The sequence below is a fragment of the Mus caroli genome, unplaced genomic scaffold (assembly GCF_978045245.1).
Source record: "Mus caroli unplaced genomic scaffold, Mus_caroli_1 scaffold_12, whole genome shotgun sequence".
Classification (NCBI taxonomy): Eukaryota; Metazoa; Chordata; class Mammalia; order Rodentia; family Muridae; genus Mus; species Mus caroli.
In genome coordinates, this window is record NW_028227267.1 from 45,447,500 (window position 1) to 45,466,389 (window position 18,890).

At 41.1% G+C, this 18,890-nt stretch overlaps 1 protein-coding gene across 1 annotated transcript; it reads right to left on the bottom strand.

Annotated features, from left to right (window-relative positions):
* Positions 1–2,812: 2,812 nt before the first annotated feature.
* LOC147001807 (disks large homolog 5-like) lies at positions 2,813–3,785 on the bottom strand. The gene is made up of 2 exons (XM_085828856.1): positions 3,631–3,785; positions 2,813–2,993 (listed from the first exon to the last, which is right to left on the bottom strand). Exons 1-2 carry the CDS (start codon positions 3,774–3,776, stop codon positions 2,813–2,815), a joined length of 327 nt encoding a protein of 108 aa, XP_085684982.1. The 5' UTR covers positions 3,777–3,785.
* Between the last annotated feature and the right edge of the window lie 15,105 nt (positions 3,786–18,890).

The following is an 18,890-nucleotide window of genomic DNA, read 5'->3' on the forward strand; positions in this document are numbered from 1 at the left end:
TGAACTTAACTACTGTGATAGGCGTGAGATGGAATCTCAGAGTAATCCTGATTTGCATTTCCCTGATGTACAGTAACGCTGAACATTTGTGTTTTTAAGCCATTTCTGTTTTCTCTATTGAGAGATATGTGCCCCATTTAAATTTATTTGTTTCCTTGATATCAGGGTTTTTTTGTTGTTGTTTTTAAATGTATTTTTGATATTAACCTTGTAATTGAATGTGTAGTTGAAACTATTTTTTTCCATTTTGTAGACTGCCTCTTAAAAACACTATTAACGGGAAATTAGATAATACTCTTATGTGTGAAGCCACAAAACTGGCAGATACATTGCAGATAACATTATTGTTACTGAACAAAAGATCAGTATAAAATATTCTGTTTACCTCAATAATGTAGATGGATATATTTTAAAATATTTATATTCTTTGAAAAATTCATACGTGTTTTGGTCATATTTCACTAATATGTTCTCTTGACATCTGCCCCTGCCTACTTCTGTGACTCCAAACTGTGTGTCTGGTTTTATAAAATTATTAATATTGCCAGAGGTAGACCCTTAAAGAAATCTGTCCCTCCCTCCACCAGAAGCCTTTAACTGTCCATAGTGCACTAGTTAGGAGTAGCAGCTCATGGACCCTTCCTACCGGATGTTTGACTGTAGACCGGCTTGATGCTCTACAGGTGACCACAGCTTCTATGTGTCTTGAGAGCAGCACTCTTGTCATGTCCAAAAGACATGGTTTCTCTCTCATCTTCCCTGACTTCAGACTCCCACAGTCTTTCTGTTCCATCTTTCATGATGGTCTTTGAGCCTTGTGGGAGGGGTATGATATAGATATCCCATTAATCATGACTGAAATTAGTGAAATAAAAACAAAAATGTAAAGAATCAGTGAAACAAGGAGTTGCTTCTTTGAAAGCACTAACAAGATTGGCATACCTTTATGCCAAACTAACCAAAAGAAAGAGAAGAGTGGAATTAATAAAATTAAAGAGGAAAAAGACAGAGAGGGCATACTTTTAAACGTTATATTCTACCAACTGGACAATTATTTTTGATTGATGAATCTCTAGATGTACATGATCTACTAGAATGAAACATGAATAACTTGAGGAGCCACATATTAACCCATGAGACAGAAACAGTACTTTTCCCAACTCAAAGGAACCCAGTGCCAGATGGACTCAGTGAGGAAGTTGACCAGATATTTAAACAATTAACACTCCTTGGATGATTCTGAAAACTAGAAACAGAAGAATCACATTCAAATTCTTTTTTTGAAGGCCAGTGTTACCCTAATGTTGAGAGAGAGAGAGAGAGAGAGAGAGAGAGAGAGAGAGAGAGAGAGAGAGAGAGAGAAATAGACACAGAATGCCAGCCTCCCTGATGAACACATATATAAATTATCAATAAAATACTTTGTGAGCCAAATTCATAATCACATAAATTATCAACCACACCTAAGTCTGCTTCATTCCACATATGCAGATATTATTATTTATACAATAATCAACAAATGTATTCCACCACATAAAATGTCTAAAGGATAGAAACCATCTGATCATATTATTGGATGAAAATAAAAAAGACCTTTGACAAAATTCAATACGCAATCATAATAAAAATTCTGGAGATTCTAAGATATAGAGCTCATCTCTCAGTAGGAAAAGGTCAATGTACAAAAAGCTCATTGCCAACATCATGTAAAATACAGAAGTTCAAAGCAATTTCACTACAAAGAGGAAAGCAAACCAAGATACAGGGAAGACACAATGAGTCACCTGACCTTCTAGTGGGCAGTCACTCTTCACCAAGACCAGAGAAGAGATATAAACCTTAGTTTATATCTTATAGTCAGCCTTTCTTACCTCTCAGGCATATTGATTTGCCAGAGCAGCCTCCACGTACCATATAACTTTAGTTTCAGCCAAAGGATTTCAATGCAGATAAATATTTTTGCCGCCACAAACACTTGAAAATCTTACTCTATAGCAGGTTTTTGTGTCCTTTTGTTCTAGGGATCTAGGTGGAGATGCAGAATAATGGGATGCTATATTTGACATTTCATGGATGCAAAGTGAACTGACAGAGTACTTTTCTCATTAAAGTTGGTCCATAACATCAAGATGGTCTATGAGCAAGTGAACATGCACATATGCAGAAACACAAGTGAGTAAATGCCCCCCCACACACACACGAGAGAGAGAGAGAGAGAGAGAGAGAGAGAGAGAGAGAGAGAGAGAGAGAGACTTGCATATACAAACACCCATACCAAAAAGATTTACAGAAGTACCTCCCACTACACATACACACATCCTGTTCACAAATATGCTCACCTGTACCTGAGTATATGTGTGCACGTGCATGTGTGTGCACAAACACACACCAATGCAAATTTGCTCTGTTTCAGCACATTTCCTGTCTCATGATGAGGTAGTGGGTGGGACCTATGATGTTTTCGCAAGGCTTTTTGACTCAGCCAGGTTCTGCTGTGCTGGCCTGTTCTTTTTTTCCTCTTCAGGAAATTTTTCTATGCAGAAACTCACTGATCCTACAGGTAAGTTAGAAGCCATGCAAAGCTAGTTTGGATCTCAGAAGACCAGCTTCCCAAGAAAGAGGGATCAAGAAAAGCCTCTCACAATGGCCAAGTTTACTCATCATAGTCCCCTCACTAAAGGTATCCTGGCTCCTTCACAAAGACATTGGTAACACCAAAGGAAGACAGTGAGGTGGAGGATGGTTACTTGGGTTTGACTGTGTTTATGGTTGGAAATGAGAGCAACTTGCTCCTGATGCCTCATTCTACCTGCTACTGTTTGGCACATAGGTCATAGATCTTCATGCTGGCCTCCTCACACAGCCTCTTTGTCTCCTCACAGGACTCTCTCAGAGCAATCTGCTCCCCAAGTAGCTTACTGATCTCATTATACAGTGTATTTACTTTGTGCTTTACCTGAGTACACTCACTCAGGAGGTAGCAGCACCTGATGCTGAACCACAAACAAAAAATGGTGAATCTCAGCCAGCATCCATGTTCCTCCCACTCCTCCTAGTACTATCATCTCTTCAAGGGCCCTGATTCCAGATAACCTGGGATTAGAGTGCACAGTAGCTATGTAGCATCATCTGTAGCAGGTCAGATGCAAAGAACAGGCACATTCTAGAAGACTCAAAGTACTTCTGAAAACCCTGACACCAACAGGACCTCACGCACCTCCCAGAAGACCACCTGTCCCCATGTGTATATATGTCTGTGGTGTTAGAAAACCATCAGCAGGTAGAAGGCAAACAGCCTCTGAGAAGAGAAGATACAACAGGGTCACACAATTTCTATGTGTCTTTTGTAACCCAGAGCTCCAGAGGCTTAGTGTTGATATTTTGATCATGGTGGAAACCTTTTCTATCTAGAGGACCCTGAGTTAGGAAGGATAGTTTTTAGAGGGGCTCACAGACTCTTCACACTTAGTACCACAGATCCCAAGAGGTACAAATCCAAGAGCCTTTCCCCATAGTTTTCCTGTTAAGAGACAGTATATAGAACCTGAGCCCTCACTTTGGTTCAAAGACATATATGGACAGACACATTCTATGCCTAGTGCTGGGGTCTTAGCCCTGTTAGTCATTTACCAGTAGGATTTACTTTCTTCAGCAAGCCTCTTGAAATTATCCAAAGCTTCATTTATCTCCTGGGGCATTTTCTGCAGGTCCCACACCAACTTCTGCTGTTGCATCTTGAGCATCACAGATTTAAAGTTCAGTTTGTGGTAGGGCATGGACTAAGGAGCAAACAACCCTCGTGAATTCATGTTTAATCCTGGACTACCCCAGCCCAGGACATGCCACATCCTTGCTCCTTGGTACTGGGTCCTCAAGGTGCTTATTAAGCCTATTGTCCTGGGCCCCAGAGCAGCAGAGCTAGGAAACCAAAAAGAGAGAACCTGCTTGAGCTCCTTGAGGGGGCTTGAAGGAACAGACTAGCTCTCCAAGAACTTTCCAGGAGTTTGTGCCACAGGCGTGGGTCCAATAGAAACCTATGATGACTATTCTGTTTTTGGAGAACATTCTCAAACCTGGGATCTATTGCTACATGAATACCTAAATAATTTAATCAGTGTTTACAGGGAAAAGGCTTTATAACTAGCACAAAGAAATTCCAATGTGCCTCCAGGGTAAGCACAGAGGTTCAAAGTGAAGCTCCCTGGCCTCATCACTGGAAACTAGTTAGGCCAAGCCTCAGGCCTAATCAGGGCCACAGTCTCCCTGGATCTTGAGGGAAATACACACTCAATTACACTTAGAATGCCAAATAAATACAATTATGTGGTATTATCTCAGAGTATAATGAATAGTATCAGAGAAAAGCAGAGGTAGCATCTAGCCAATCCAGTCAGAGAGGCAGGACGTGGAACCAGGCCCCTACAGCTGTGGACTATACCAATTGGACCCAAAGCACCTCTAGGTCAATTACAAAAAACGATTGGCCATAAACACAGAGCACCCAGCATTTCTTACAAGCCAACGTGTTAAGGCTTCTTAAAATGGGTGATAATGCTGGGCAGTGGTGGCTCACACCTTTAATCCTAGCACTTGGGAGACAGAGGCAGGTGGATTTCTGAGTTCAAGGGCAGCCTGGTCTATAGAATGAGTTCCAGGACAGCCAGGGATACACTGAAAAACCCTGTCTCAAAAACCCAATAAATAAATAAAAATTGGGTGATAAGAGCTCACACACTACCTCTCTTTTCACCCGATTGAGTCAGGCCACAGGCTCAAGTTTACTTTTGGAGGAAGCAAAATAGCCTGTGACCCCATCCAACTATGTGAACTTCAGGTTCTGTGTCTAAGACGAAATCAGGAAAATGAGTTTGGGTGTGAAGACAGCCTGGACTTGAAACCTCCTGTGATGAGGGGAATCATGGAGTTAACAGAGAGGGCTCAAGACAGTCGACAGAAGTGAGCATAATGACTACCTGTGATTCAAATCCTTTTTGGTGTAATGGATTAGGATTGAAGTTCATCCCTCTCACAGATCATCTTCTGGAGATCAATTATCAGGCCATCCAACCTCTTCATGCTCTCTTCCTGCTCAGTGATGGTGGAGGGTTAGGATAATGCCTTCCCAGCAGACTCTGTAGGTAGATAAACACAAACTTGTATAGATGCCGAGATGCGAACAGGAGAGGCAATGCTTAGTCCTAAACAGAAGCCTAAGGAAGTGAGAATGTCAGAGACATTGAATCCCTGAAAGAGCAGGAAAGCCATCTTCAAGCTGGGCTCTTCAGCTATGTCCCTGTTCCCAACCACTATAGCTAGACATATGCCTCACTCCCTACTGCCATAATAAGCTGAAATGCATAAGCTGTCCCAGACAGGAAGATCTGCAGGACTTGGCAGTTCATATCTGATGTGGTACAGGGAAGTCCTGGAGTCCATACTGCTTAGCAGCACCAAGCCCTAATCATGTGTGTTCAAGGACAAAGTGTCTGAGACCTTGATACACGATCAGTGGATACCTTGTTCCTGGCACCACATAGTCAGGTACCCTACAGAAATCTGCCGTGGATGAAGTGCTTCAACACCAACACCCTATGCTGAGAGGGACACTGTTATTCTCACCCAGCGTCTGGAGGCATTGTTTACCTCCAATTCACTAAGAATGAAATTAAAGAGTTCCCAGCAAAGCAGCTGCAGATTTGGCAGTTCCTGGCTCTCTGCCAAACTAATCCTCAGAAGTTCTTGATGCTGGGTCCGCCATTTAGGAAATCCTAGGCCCCAGATATAAGTGCTAGTCCTGGATGGTCCGGCTCAAGCCTGCATGCTCCAGGAAGCTCCCCCAAACTGCCCAGGACCCACTCTGCCTTCTTCAGGACAATTTCTTCCTTTTTAACACCAATACAGGTCTGCTTCCTTCCGTTTCCATCTGTATCTTCTTGTTCTTCATCTTTCCTCTGAAATAACCTGATGATTTGCCTGTTTGTGAATCCAAAAGCCACTGAAGGAATACCTCACAGGCAGTTGTCACCACAACACTGGTGACATCACAGAAGATTCTAGGACTGTCCTGGATACAAGAGATTGTTTAGGGAAGAGATTATGTCACTGAGAACTGCCTTGGTCTACCTGCTAATTAGCTCTCCACAAATTGATCAGTGTCTGAGGTGCCCTTTCCTGGGTCCTCACCTATGACACAGGGGATCCCCCTTGGCACACCCTCCTTACAAAACTAGAGATTTCTCTCTGCTTCATTGCAAGTCAAGTGCTTTGGAAGGGGAGAGTTGGTTAGGGCCGTGGCATGGGTAGGAGATCTTTGTTGAACCCAAAGTTCTAGTTAATTTTATGCAAGTTGTGTTATATTTTCTTACTGTGCATGGCTTGAGAGTGGGTATTGTTTTTATATATTCATGTGTTTTCACAAAAATCTGTTTTTCTCTCCCATTTTTTTGCAATGAACTGTCCTCCCCCCAACCCCCCATTTTGGCAACATAGGTGCTTTGGTTCAGGGTGAATATCAAATTATAAACTTTGTGTCCCATCAGAAGATAAAGTCCCACATCCTTACTTTCTCCAATACAACCAGACAATTGAAGTAGACATCAGTGAGTAAAGGTCAGTGTAGGCTGTATGTTGCTGGTCTGTCATCACCTTAGCTATCACTTCCCCAATATGCACCTTCCTGAGTTTCCAGGTCCAGGCTTTAGGGTGTTAGGGGTTGGACCATGATCCTGTATTGACACCAAACCTAAGGCACAGGAGGATGGGCAAGAAGTAGAAAGGCCTGAGGTATGGTCAATCCTCAATTTTAATGGGTCCATATGTTCAGGAGAGAGTCCATTTGGAGCTGTCATCTGTGAATTTTGCCTTCTTGACCTAGGTGTGCTGAATCAATGGTAAAATGCCACCAACCTCATAGGGGTAAGAGTGAAAAAAATCATGTAAGTCCTTTCTAAATTGATTTAATTGCCTTTGGCTACCCCCTTGAGCCATGCAGTATCACTACAGCGAGGATCAAAAAGAGGGTATGCTGGGGAAGTCAAAAATCCACTGAGTCTCTCAGGAAGTCAAATAAATAGTCTTTATGGGGAACTGCCTGAATAATAAGAAAGATATGGTTAGAGAATTTGACCAACTGCTGATCTCTGAGCATAGGGGCAATGGGGGAGGTATTCCAAACATAATATTATACAGTTGAAGTCATCCCTATATAGGGTACAGTAGATTCAAAGGAAGAAGGAGGCCTATCCACCCTTTTATGTACTCTAGTGAGAGTTTTGTAATGTTTTCTTTAATGTCCTTTTCTTTGTTTGCACATTACCAGAACTCTGAGGTCTGCATGCACATTGAAAGTTCCCATCTGAGCTAGAGCGCAGGGTCGGGAGCTAGAGCACAGGGTCGGCTGACACCCGCCAGCTACCCACGACCCCCGCCAGAGGATTTTGAGACTGCTGGTGAGTGGAACACAGCTTCTGCTCCAGTCCAATCACGCGGGACCTGAGACTGCTCTGGTTGGGGAGAGAGAAATCCAGCCTACATACGGCCACAAACCTCTTCCGGTCAGAAAAGCACCAGGGTAGCGAGGGCGCAGGGTCGGCTGACACTCGCCAGCTACCCACAACACCTGCCACAGGATCTTAAGACTTCTGGAGAGTGGAACACAGCTTCTGCTCCAATCCAATTGCTTGCGGGACCTGAGACTGCATTAGATAGGGAAGCAGAAAACCGGCCTGAGTAGGACCACAGGCCTCTTCTGGCTGGACCAGCACCGGGGTACTGCCAGCTACCCACGACCCCCGCCACAGGATTTTGAGACTGATGGTGAGTGGAACACAGCTTCTGCTCCAATCTTTAAACAGTGACAACGACAACAACTAACCCCAGAGATTACCAGATGGCGAAAGGTAAACGTAATAATCTTACTAACAGAAACCAAAACCACTCACCATCATCAGAACCCAGCACTCCCACTTCGCCCAGTCCAGGGCACCCCAACACACCGGAAAAGCTAGACACGGATCTAAAAGCATATCTCCTGATGATGGTAGAGGACTTCAAGAAGGACTTTAATAACACACTTAAAGAAATACAAAGGAACACTGTTAAACATGTAGAAGACAATAAAGAGGAAGCACAAAAATCCCTTAAAGAATTGCAGGAGAACACTGCTAAATAGTTACAAATCCTTAAAGAAAAACAGGATAACCTAATCAAACAGGTACAAGTCCTTAATGAAAAACAGGAAAACACATCCAAACAGATGATGGAAATGAACAAAACCATACTAGACCTAAAAAGGGAAGTAGACACAATAAAGAAAACCCAAAATGAGGCAACACTGGAGATAGAAACCCTAGAAAAGAAATCTGGAACCATAGATACGAGCATCAGCAACAGAATACAAGAGATGGAAGAGAGAATCTCAGGTGCAGAAGATTCCATAGAAAACATCGGCACAACAATCAAGGAAAATGTAAAATGCAAAAAGATCCTAACTCAAAACATCCAAGAAATACAGGACACAATGAGAAGACCAAACCTACGGATAATAGGAGTGGATGAGAATGAAGATTTTCAACTCAAAGGACCAGCAAACATCTTCAACAAAATTATACAAGAAAACTTCCCAAATCTAAAGAAAGAGATGCCCATGAACATACAAGAAGCCTACAGAACTCCAAATAGACTGGACCAGAAAAGAAATACCTCCCGACACATAATAATCAGAACAACAAATGCTCTAAATAAAGATAGAATACTAAAAGCAGTAAGAGAAAAAGGCCAAGTAACATATAAAGGCAAGCCTATCAGAATTACACCAGATTTTTCACCAGAGACTATGAAAGCCAGAAGATCCTGGACGGATGTTATACAGACATTAAAAGAACACAAATTCCAGCCCAGGCTACTATACCCAGCCAAAATCTCAATTAACATAGATGGAGAAACCAAAGTATTCCACGACAAAACCAAATTCACACATTATCTCTCCACGAATCCAGCCCTTCAAAGGATAATAACAGAAAAAAACCCATACAAGGACAGGAACCACGCCCTAGAAACAACAAGAAGGTAATTCCTCAACAAACCTAAAAGAAGACAGCCACAAGAACAGAATGCCAACTTTAACAACAAAAATAACAGGAAACAACAATTACTTCTCCTTAATATCTCTTAATATCAATGGACTCAACTCCCTGATAAAAAGACATAGACTAACAAACTGGCTACACAAACAAGACCCAACATTTTGCTGCTTACAGGAAACTCATCTCAGAGAAAAAGATAGACACTACCTCAGAATGAAAGGCTGGAAAACAATTTTCCAAGCAAATGGTATGAAGAAACAAGCTGGAGTAGCCATTCTAATATCTGATAAGATTGACTTCCAACCCAAAGACATTAAAAAAGACAGGGAGGGACACTTCATACTCATCAAAGGTAAAATCCTCCAAGAGGAACTATCAATCCTGAATATCTATGCTCCAAATACAAAGGCAGCCACATTCATTAAAGAAACTTTAGTAAATCTCAAAGCACACATTGCACCTCATACAATAATAGTGGGAGACTTCAACACACCACTTTCACCAATGGACAGATCATGGAAACGGAAACTAAACAGGGACACAGAGAAACTAAGAGAAATTATGAATCAAATGGATCTGGCAGATATCTACAGAACATTCTATCCTAAAACAAAAGGATATACCTTCTTCTCAGCACCTCATGGTACCTTCTCCAAAATTGACCACATAATTGGTCACAAAACAGGCCTCAACAGATACAAAAATATTGAAATTGTCCCATGCATCCTATCAGATCACCATGGACTAAGGCTGATCTTAAATAACAAAATAAATAATAGAAAGCCAACCTTCACGTGGAAACTGAACAACACTCTTCTCAATGATCCCTTGGTCAAGGAAGGAATAAAAAAAGAAATTAAGGACTTTTTAGAGTTCAATGAAAATGAAGCCACAACATACCCAAACTTATGGGACGCAATGAAAGCATTTCTAAGAGGAAAACTCATAGCTCTGAGTGCCTCCAAAAGGAAACTAGAGAGAGCACACATTAGCAGCTTGACAACATACCTAAAAGCACTAGAACAAAAGGAAGCAAATTCACCCAAGAGGAGTAGACGGCAGGAAATAATCAAACTCAGGGGCGAAATCAACCAAGTGGAAACAAGAAAAACTATTCAAAGAATCAACCAATCAAGGAGCTGGTTCTTTGAGAAAATCAACAAGATAGATAAACCCTTAGCCAGACTCACTAGAGGGCACAGGGAAAGCATCCTAATTAACAAAATCAGAAATGAAAAAGGAGACATAACAACAGATCCTGAAGACATCCAAAACACCATCAGATCCTTCTACCAAAGGCTATACTCAACAAAACTGGAGAACCTGGATGAAATGGAGAAGTTCCTTGACAGATACCAGGTACCAAAGGTGAATCAATATCAGGTTAATGATCTAAACAGTCCTATATTCCCCAAAGTAATAGAAGCAGTCATTAATAGTCTCCCAACTAAAAAAAGCCCAGGACCAGATGGGTTTAGTGCAGAGTTCTATCAGACCTTCAAAGAAGATCTAATCCCAGTTCTTCACAAACTATTCCACAAAATAGAAACAGAAGGTACTCTACCCAACTCATTCTATGAAGCCACAATTACTCTGATACCTAAACCACAAAAGACCCAACAAAGATAGAAAACTTCAGACCAATATCCCTTATGAATATTGATGCAAAAATCCTCAATAAAGTTCTTGCTAACCGAATCCAAGAACACATCAAAACAATCATCCATCCTGACCAAGTAGGTTTCATCCCAGGGATGCAGGGATGGTTCAATATTCGGAAATCCATCAACGTAATCCAATATATAAACAAACTCAAAGACAAAAACCACATGGTCATCTTGTTAGATGCGGAAAAAGCATTTGACAAGATCCAACACCCATTCATGATAAAAGTCTTGGAAAGATCAGGAATTCAAGGCCCATACCTAAACATGATAAAAGCAATCTACAGCAAACCAGTAGCCAACATCAAAGTAAATGGTGAGAAGCTTGAAGCAATCCCTCTAAAATCAGGGACTAGACAAGGCTGTCCACTTTCTCCATACCTATTCAACATTGTACTTGAAGTCCTAGCCAGAGCAATTCGACAACAAAAGGAGATCAAAGGGATACAAATTGGAAAAGATGAAGTCAAAATATCACTTTTTGCAGATGATATGATAGTATATATAAGTGACCCTAAAAATTCCACCAGAGAACTCCTAAACCTGATAAACAGCTTCGGTGAAGTAGCTGGATATAGAATTAACTCAAACAAATCAATGGCCTTTCTCTACACAAAGAATAAACAGGCCGAGAAAGAAATTAGGGAAACAACACCCTTCTATATAGTCACAAATAATATAAAATATCTTGGCGTGACTCTAACTAAGGAAGTGAAAGATCTGTATAATAAAAACTTCAAGTCTCTGAAGAAAGAAATTATAGAAGATCTCAGAAGATGGAAAGATCTCCCATGCTCCTGGATTGGCAGGATCAACATTGTAAAAATGGCTATCTTGCCAAAAGCAACCTAGAGATTCAATGCAATCCCCATCAAAATTCCAACTCAATTCTTCAACGAATTAGAAAGTGCAATCTGCAAATTCATCTGGAATAACAAAAAACCTAGGATAGCAAAAACTCTTCTCAAGGATAAAAGAACCTCTGGTGGAATCACCATGCCGGACCTAAAGCTCTACTACAGAGCAATTGTGATAAAAACTGCATGGTACTGGTATAGTGACAGACAAATAGACCAATGGAATAGAATTGAAGACCCAAAAATGAACCCACACACCTACGGTCACTTGATCTTCGACAAGGGAGCTAAAAACATCCAGTGGAAGAAAGACAGCATTTTCAACAAATGGTGCTGGCACAACTGGTTGTTAACATGTAGAAGAATGCGAATCGATCCATTCCTATCTCCTTGTACTAAGGTCAAGTCTAAGTGGATCAAGGAACTTCACATAAAACCAGAGACACTGAAACTTATAGAGGAGAAATTGGGGAAAAGCCTTGAAGATATGGGCACAGGGGAAAAATTCCTGAATAGAACAGTAATGGCTTGTGCTGTAAGATCGAGAATTGACAAGTGGGACCTCATGAAACTACAAAGCTTCTGCAAGGCTAAAGACACCATCAATAAGACAAAAAAAACACCAACAGATTGGGAAAGGATCTTCACCTATCCTACATCAGATAGGGGACTAATATCCAATATATATAAAGAACTCAAGAAGGTGGACTCCAGAAAGTCAAATAACCCCATTAAAAAATGGGGCTCAGAACTGAACAAAGAATTCTCACCTGAGGAATACCGAATGGCAGAGAAGCACCTGAAAAAATGTTCAACATCCTTAATCATCAGGGAAATGCAAATCAAAACAACCCTGAGATTCCACCTCACACCAGTCAGAATGGCTAAGATCAAAAATTCAGGTGACATCAGATGCTGGCAAGGATGTGGATAAAGAGGAACACTCCTCCATTGTTGGTGGGATTGCAAGCTTGTACTACCACTCTGGAAATCAGTCTGGCGGTTCCTCAGAAAATTGGACGTAGTACTACCGGAGGATCCAGCAATACCTCTCCTGGGCATATATCCAGAAGATGTCCCAACCGGTAAAAAGGACACATGCTCCACTATGTTCATAGCAGCCCTATTTATAATAGCCAGAAGCTGGAAAGAACCCAGATGTCCCTCAACAGAGGAATGGATACAGAAATTATGGTACATTTACACAATGGAGTACTACTCAGCTATTAAAAAGAATGAATTTATGAAATTCCTAGCCAAATGGATGGACCTGGAGGGCATCATCTTGAGTGAAGTAACACAATCACAAAAGAACTCCCACAATATGTATTCACTGATAAGTGGATATTAGCCCAAAACTTAGGATACCCAAGATATAAGATACAATTTGCTAAACGCATGAAACTCAAGAAGAATGAAGACCAAAGTGTGGACACTGTGCACCTTCTTAGAATTGGGAACAAAACACCCAGGGAAGGAGTTACAGAGACAAAGTTCGTAGCTGTGATGAAAGGATGGACCATTTAGAGACTGCCGTATCCAGGGATCCATCCCATAATCAGCTTCTAAACGCTGACACCATTGCATACACTAGCAAGATTCTGCTGAAAGGACCCAAATATAGCTGTCTCTTGTGAGATGATGCCGGGGCCTAGCAAACACAGTCAGCTATTGGATGTATCACAGGGCTCCCAATGGAGAAGCTAGAGAAAGTACCCAAGGAGCTAAAGGGATCTGCAACCCTATTGTTGGAACAACATGATGTACTAACCAGAACCCCGGAGCTCTTGTCTCTAGCTGCATATGTATCGAAAGTTGACCTAGTCGGCCATCACTGGAAAGAGAGGCCCATTGGACTTGCAAACTTTATATGCCCCAATATAGGGGAATGCCAGGGCCAAAAGAATGGGAATGGGTGGGTAGGGAAGTGGGGGGTGCTATGGGGGGCTTTTGGGATAGCATTGGAAATGTATTGAGGAAAATATGTAATAAAAATATTAAAAAAATAATAAAGAAATCTTTTTTAAAAACCTTAAAGTTAAGAAAATAAAGGAAAAGTGCCTGAAAAAAAAAAAAGAAAGTTCCCATCTAGGCATTTATCATTCACTTTATTTTTTAATTTTTTTATTTTTTTGGTTTTTCGAGACAAGTTTCTCTGTGTAGCCCTGGCTGTCCTGCAACTCACCAGGCTGGCCTCAAACTCAGAAATCTGTCTGCCTCTGCCTCCCAAGTGCTGGGATTAAAGGCGTGTGCTATTCTCACTATTAATTGAGAAGTTTTGGCTATGAATGCTCAGCTATTGTGTGAGACAGTTCTGAGGGAGTGATAAAATTGTTGTACCAATACATTGAGGAGCTTTTTATCCTTTCTTTGAGATTTTCATTCTGGTGGAGAAAGCATCTTCCCACCCAGAAAAGGCACCATTAAAAGCAAGCATGTACTCTTATCCTCCCCTGGCAGGCTAGATATCAGTGAAGTCAGTTTCTCAAATTGACTGTAGTGTTGGCCCCTTCCATGTGCTCCATTCAAGGAGAAGTATATCTATTTTACTTTACTACAAACCTGACATATTGCTTAGATATTTCAGGCCAGTCTGTCAAGTCTATAACATACCTTGTTCTGAGCAACTCAAAAAGTATTGCGGACCACAGACAGGTAGCTTGGCGATGGTTAGTTACCATAACCTGGCTAATATTTTTCTGGCAGAGTGATCCTTCCCTCTGGTGTCCACCACTACTCTTTTGTTTCAAGTTCTCCATTTGTTCTTTTTACATCCTCTATTTCCCCTTGGAACACCATAGTATCTCAGGCATCATTGGGTCATGGTATGTCTCCAGAATGTTATGAGGACCCACTGTTCTTTGGACCCCATGTTGGATAGCCCTATCTGGGTCCTGGTTACCGCTGGCCTCAAGGAAGTTATTAAGTTGATGTTCTCAGCATTGAAACAAAAGGAACACATGGAGGAAAGCAAATAGTTTCCAGAAGAGCCAAGAATTCATCTTTGTTTTTAATTTCCTTTCTGTAAGCAGAGAGGAGCCCTCTTTCCCTAAAGATCATATCAGGCACATGTCCAAAACACATGTAACAAAAGCAAAGTGACTTTCCTGGTATGTGATGACAGATCATCTTTTTCACTATCTATTCTGGCTCTAAGGCTTGGGTCCAAATCATTTCTCTAACAGTAACTGCTGAAGCCCCTGTGTACCTGGTGCCATATTTAATGAAGATATCCCCATCCATGAAGAACATTACATCAGAATCAGGGTTTGGGGTGCCATTGGGTCTAAACAGATGCCTTGGAGCATAGTTGTTTCCTCATACATGGATGAGCACCTGTGGGTCATAAGGCAAGAGGGTAGCAGGATTGATGACTGCATTTTCAAACCAGTCTCCGGGTTGGTTCTGGAGTTGGATTTGCTGCTCTTTCACATATGCATTACACAGCAAGGGTTCTGGAGTCTCTTTGAGGAGAGCCCCAACTGCATGAGTGTTTGAGTATAAGATCCTGACCCAGAGTTAAGTTCTCCAACTCTTTTACTAGAATAGTGGTAGCTACCACATCTCTTAGACATGTGAGCCAGCATGAGGTTTTAGGATCCAGTAGTTTGGACAAGCATAGCACAGGGGTGATTCCATGGCCCTAAAGTGTGTGCTTAGACACCCTTTGCAGTACCTTTTGTTTCATGGACAAACAGATGAAAGGTTTGGAAGCATCTGGAAGTACTAGTGATGGATCCAAAAATCATCTCTATTTAAAGACTCAAGCAAGTATGGTTTAATTAATCCCTGATTAGAAGATTAGTGCATTCATTTGTGCTTGTGTATAGAGGCTTGGCGCTTTCTGAAAATCCTGGTATTCAGGGACTGTAAAACCCAACCACATGGTGGGTCTTTCAAACCTGCCACTGCGTCATGGTGTTGGGATCTGTACGGTGTCTGCAACCCTTTGCTGAGCTCTTTTGCTTCCCCACAGGATATATCTTATATTGGTATCCCCTTATGAACAAAGTTGTACTTTCTTTTTTTTTTTAATAAAAAGCATCATTTATTGATGATTTACTATTTATAGAGATAGCATTTGTAATTACAAATTCTTTATTTCTCATTTACTCCGGGAGGAAGAGCTACATGTTAAGTGACTTCCACAAATTAGGCACCTATTTTTTAAATTAGGTATTTATTTCATTTACATTTCCAATGCTATCCCAAAAGTCCCCCACATGCTCCTCCACCTACTCCCCCACCTGCCCACTCCCATTTCTTGGCCCTGGCGGTCCCCTGTACTGAGGCATATAAAGTTTGCACAACCAGTGGGCCTCTTTTTCCACTGATGGCCAAGTAGGCCATCTTCTGATACATATGCAGCTAGAGACACGAGCGCCGGTGCAGGGGGTACTGGTTAGTTAATATTGTTGTTCCACCTATAGGGTTGCAGACCCCTTTAGCTCCTTGGTTAATTTCTCTAGCTCCTCCATTGGGAGCCCTGCGATCCATCCAATAGATGACTGTGAGCATCTACTTCTGTGTTTGCTAGGCCCCAGCATAGCCTCACAAGAGACAGCTATATCTGGGTCCTCTCAGCAAAATCTTGCTAGTGTGTGCAATGGTGTCAGCATTTGGAGGCTGATTATGGGATGGATCCCTGGATATGGCAGTCTCTAGATGGTCCATCCTTTCGTCTCAGCTCCAAACTTTGTCTCTGTAACTCCTTCCATGGGTGTTTTGCTCCCAATTCTAAGAAGGGGCAAAGTGTCCATACTTTGGTCTTCATTCTTCTTGAGTTTTATGTGTTTATCAAATTGTATCTTATATCTTGGGTATTCTAAGTTTCTGGGCTAATATCCACTTATCAGTGAGTACATATTGTGTGAGTTCCTTTGTGATTGTGTTACCTCACTCAGGATGATGCCCTCCAGGTCCATCCATTTGCCTAGGAATTTCATAAATTCCTTCTTTTTAATAGCTGAGTAGTACTCCATTGTGTAAATGTACCACATTTTCTGTATCCATTCCTCTGTTGAGGGGCATCTGGGTTCTTTCCAGCTTCTGGCTATTATAAATAAGGCTGCTATGAACATAGTGGAGCATGTGTCCTTCTTACCGGTTGGAACATCTTCTGGATATATGCCCAGGAGAGGTATTTCTGGATCCTCCAGTAGTTCTATGTCCAATTTTCTGAGGAACCACCAGACTGATTTCCAGAGTGGTTGTACAAGCTTGCAATCCCACCAACAATGGAGGAGTGTTCCTCTTTATCCACATCCTCACCAGCATCTGCTGTCACCTGAATTTTGATCTTAGCCATTCTGACTGGTGTGAGGTAGAATCTCAGCTTTGTTTTGATTTGCATTTTCCTGATGACTAAGGATGCTGAACATTTTTTTTCAGGTGCTTCTCAGCCATTCGGTATTCCTCAGATGAGAATTCTTTGTTTAGCTCTAAGCCCCATTTTTTAATGGGGTTATTTGATTTTCTGGAGTCCACCTTTTGAGTTCTTTATATATATTGGATATTAGTCCCCTATCTGATTTAGGATAGGTAAAGATCCTTTCCCAATCTGTTGGTGGCATTTTTGTCTTATTGATGGTGTCTTTTGCCTTACAGAAGCCTTGCATTTTTATGAGATCCCATTTGATGATTCTTGATCTTACAGCACAAGCCATTGCTGTTCTATTCAGGAATTTTTCCCCTGTGCCCATAACTTCAAGGCTTTTCCCTACTTTCTCCTCTGTAAATTTCAGTGTCTCTGGTTTTATGTGGAGTTCCTTAATCCACTTAGATTTGACCTTAGTACAAGGAGATAGGAATGGATCAATTCACATTCTTCTACATGATAATCACCAGTTGTGCCAGCACCATTTGTTGAAAATGCTGTCTTTTTCCCACTGAATGGTTTTAGCTCCCTTGTCAAAGATCAAGTGACCATAGGTGTGTGGGTTCATTTCTGGGTCTTCAATTCTATTCCATTGTTCTACTTGTCTGTTGCTATACCAGTACCATGCAATTTTTAATCACAATTGCTCTGTAGTAGAGCTTTAGGTCAGGCATGGTGATTCCCCCAGAGGTTCTTTTATCCTTGAGTAGAGTTTTTGCTATCCTAGTTTTTCCTTATTCCAGATGAATTTGCAGATTGCCCTTTCTAATTTGTTGAAGAATTGACTTGGAATTTTGATGGGGATTGCATTGAATCTGTAGATTGTTTTTGGCAAGATAGCCATTTTTACAATGTTGATCCTGCCAATCCATGAGCATGTGAGATCTTTCCATCTTCTGAGATCTTCTTTAATTTCTTTTTTCAGAGACTTGAAGTTCTTATCATACAGATCTTTCACTTCCTTAGTTAGAGTCTTGCCAAGGTATTTTATATTATTTGTGACTATTGTGAAGGGCATTGTTTCCCTAATTTCTTTCTAAGCCTGTTTATCCTTTGTGTAGAGAAAGACCATTGATTTGTTTGACTTAATTTTATATCCAGCTACTTCACCGAAGCTGTTTTTCAGGTTTAGGAGTTCTCTGGTGGAATTTTTAGGGTCACACACACACACACACATACACACACACACACATATACATGTACTATCATATCGTCTGCAAAAAGTGATATTTTGACTTCTTCCTTTCCAATTTGTATCCCCTTGACCTCCTTTTGCTGTGGAATTGCTCTGGCTAGGACTTCAAATACTATGTTGAATAGGTTTGGAGAAAGTGGGCAGCCTTGCCTAGTCCCTGATTTTAGTGGGATTGATTTTAGCTTCTCACCATTTACTTTGATGTTGTCTACTGGTTTGCTGTATATTGCTTTTATCATATTTAGGTATGGGCCTTGAATTCCTGATCTTTCCAAGACTTTTATCATGAATAGGTATTGGATTTTGACAAATGCTTTCTCCACACCTAATGAGATGACCATATATTTTTTTGTCTTTGAGTTTGTTTAAATAGTGGAATACATTGATGGATTTCCATATATTAATCCATCCCTGCATGCCTGGAATGAAACCTACTTGGTCAGGATGGATGATTGTTTTGATATTTCTTGCATTCTTTTAGTGAGAATTTTATTGAATATTTTTGCATCAATATTCATATGAGAAATTGGTCTGAAGTTCTCTATCTTTTTTGGGTCTTTCTGTGGTTTAGGTATCAGAGTAATTGTGGCTTCATAGAATGAATTGGGTAGAGTACCTTCTGCTTCTATTTTGTGGAATAGTTTGTGCAGAACTGGAATTAGATCTACTTTGAAAGTCTGTAGAAATCTGTACTAAATTCATCTGGTCCTGGGC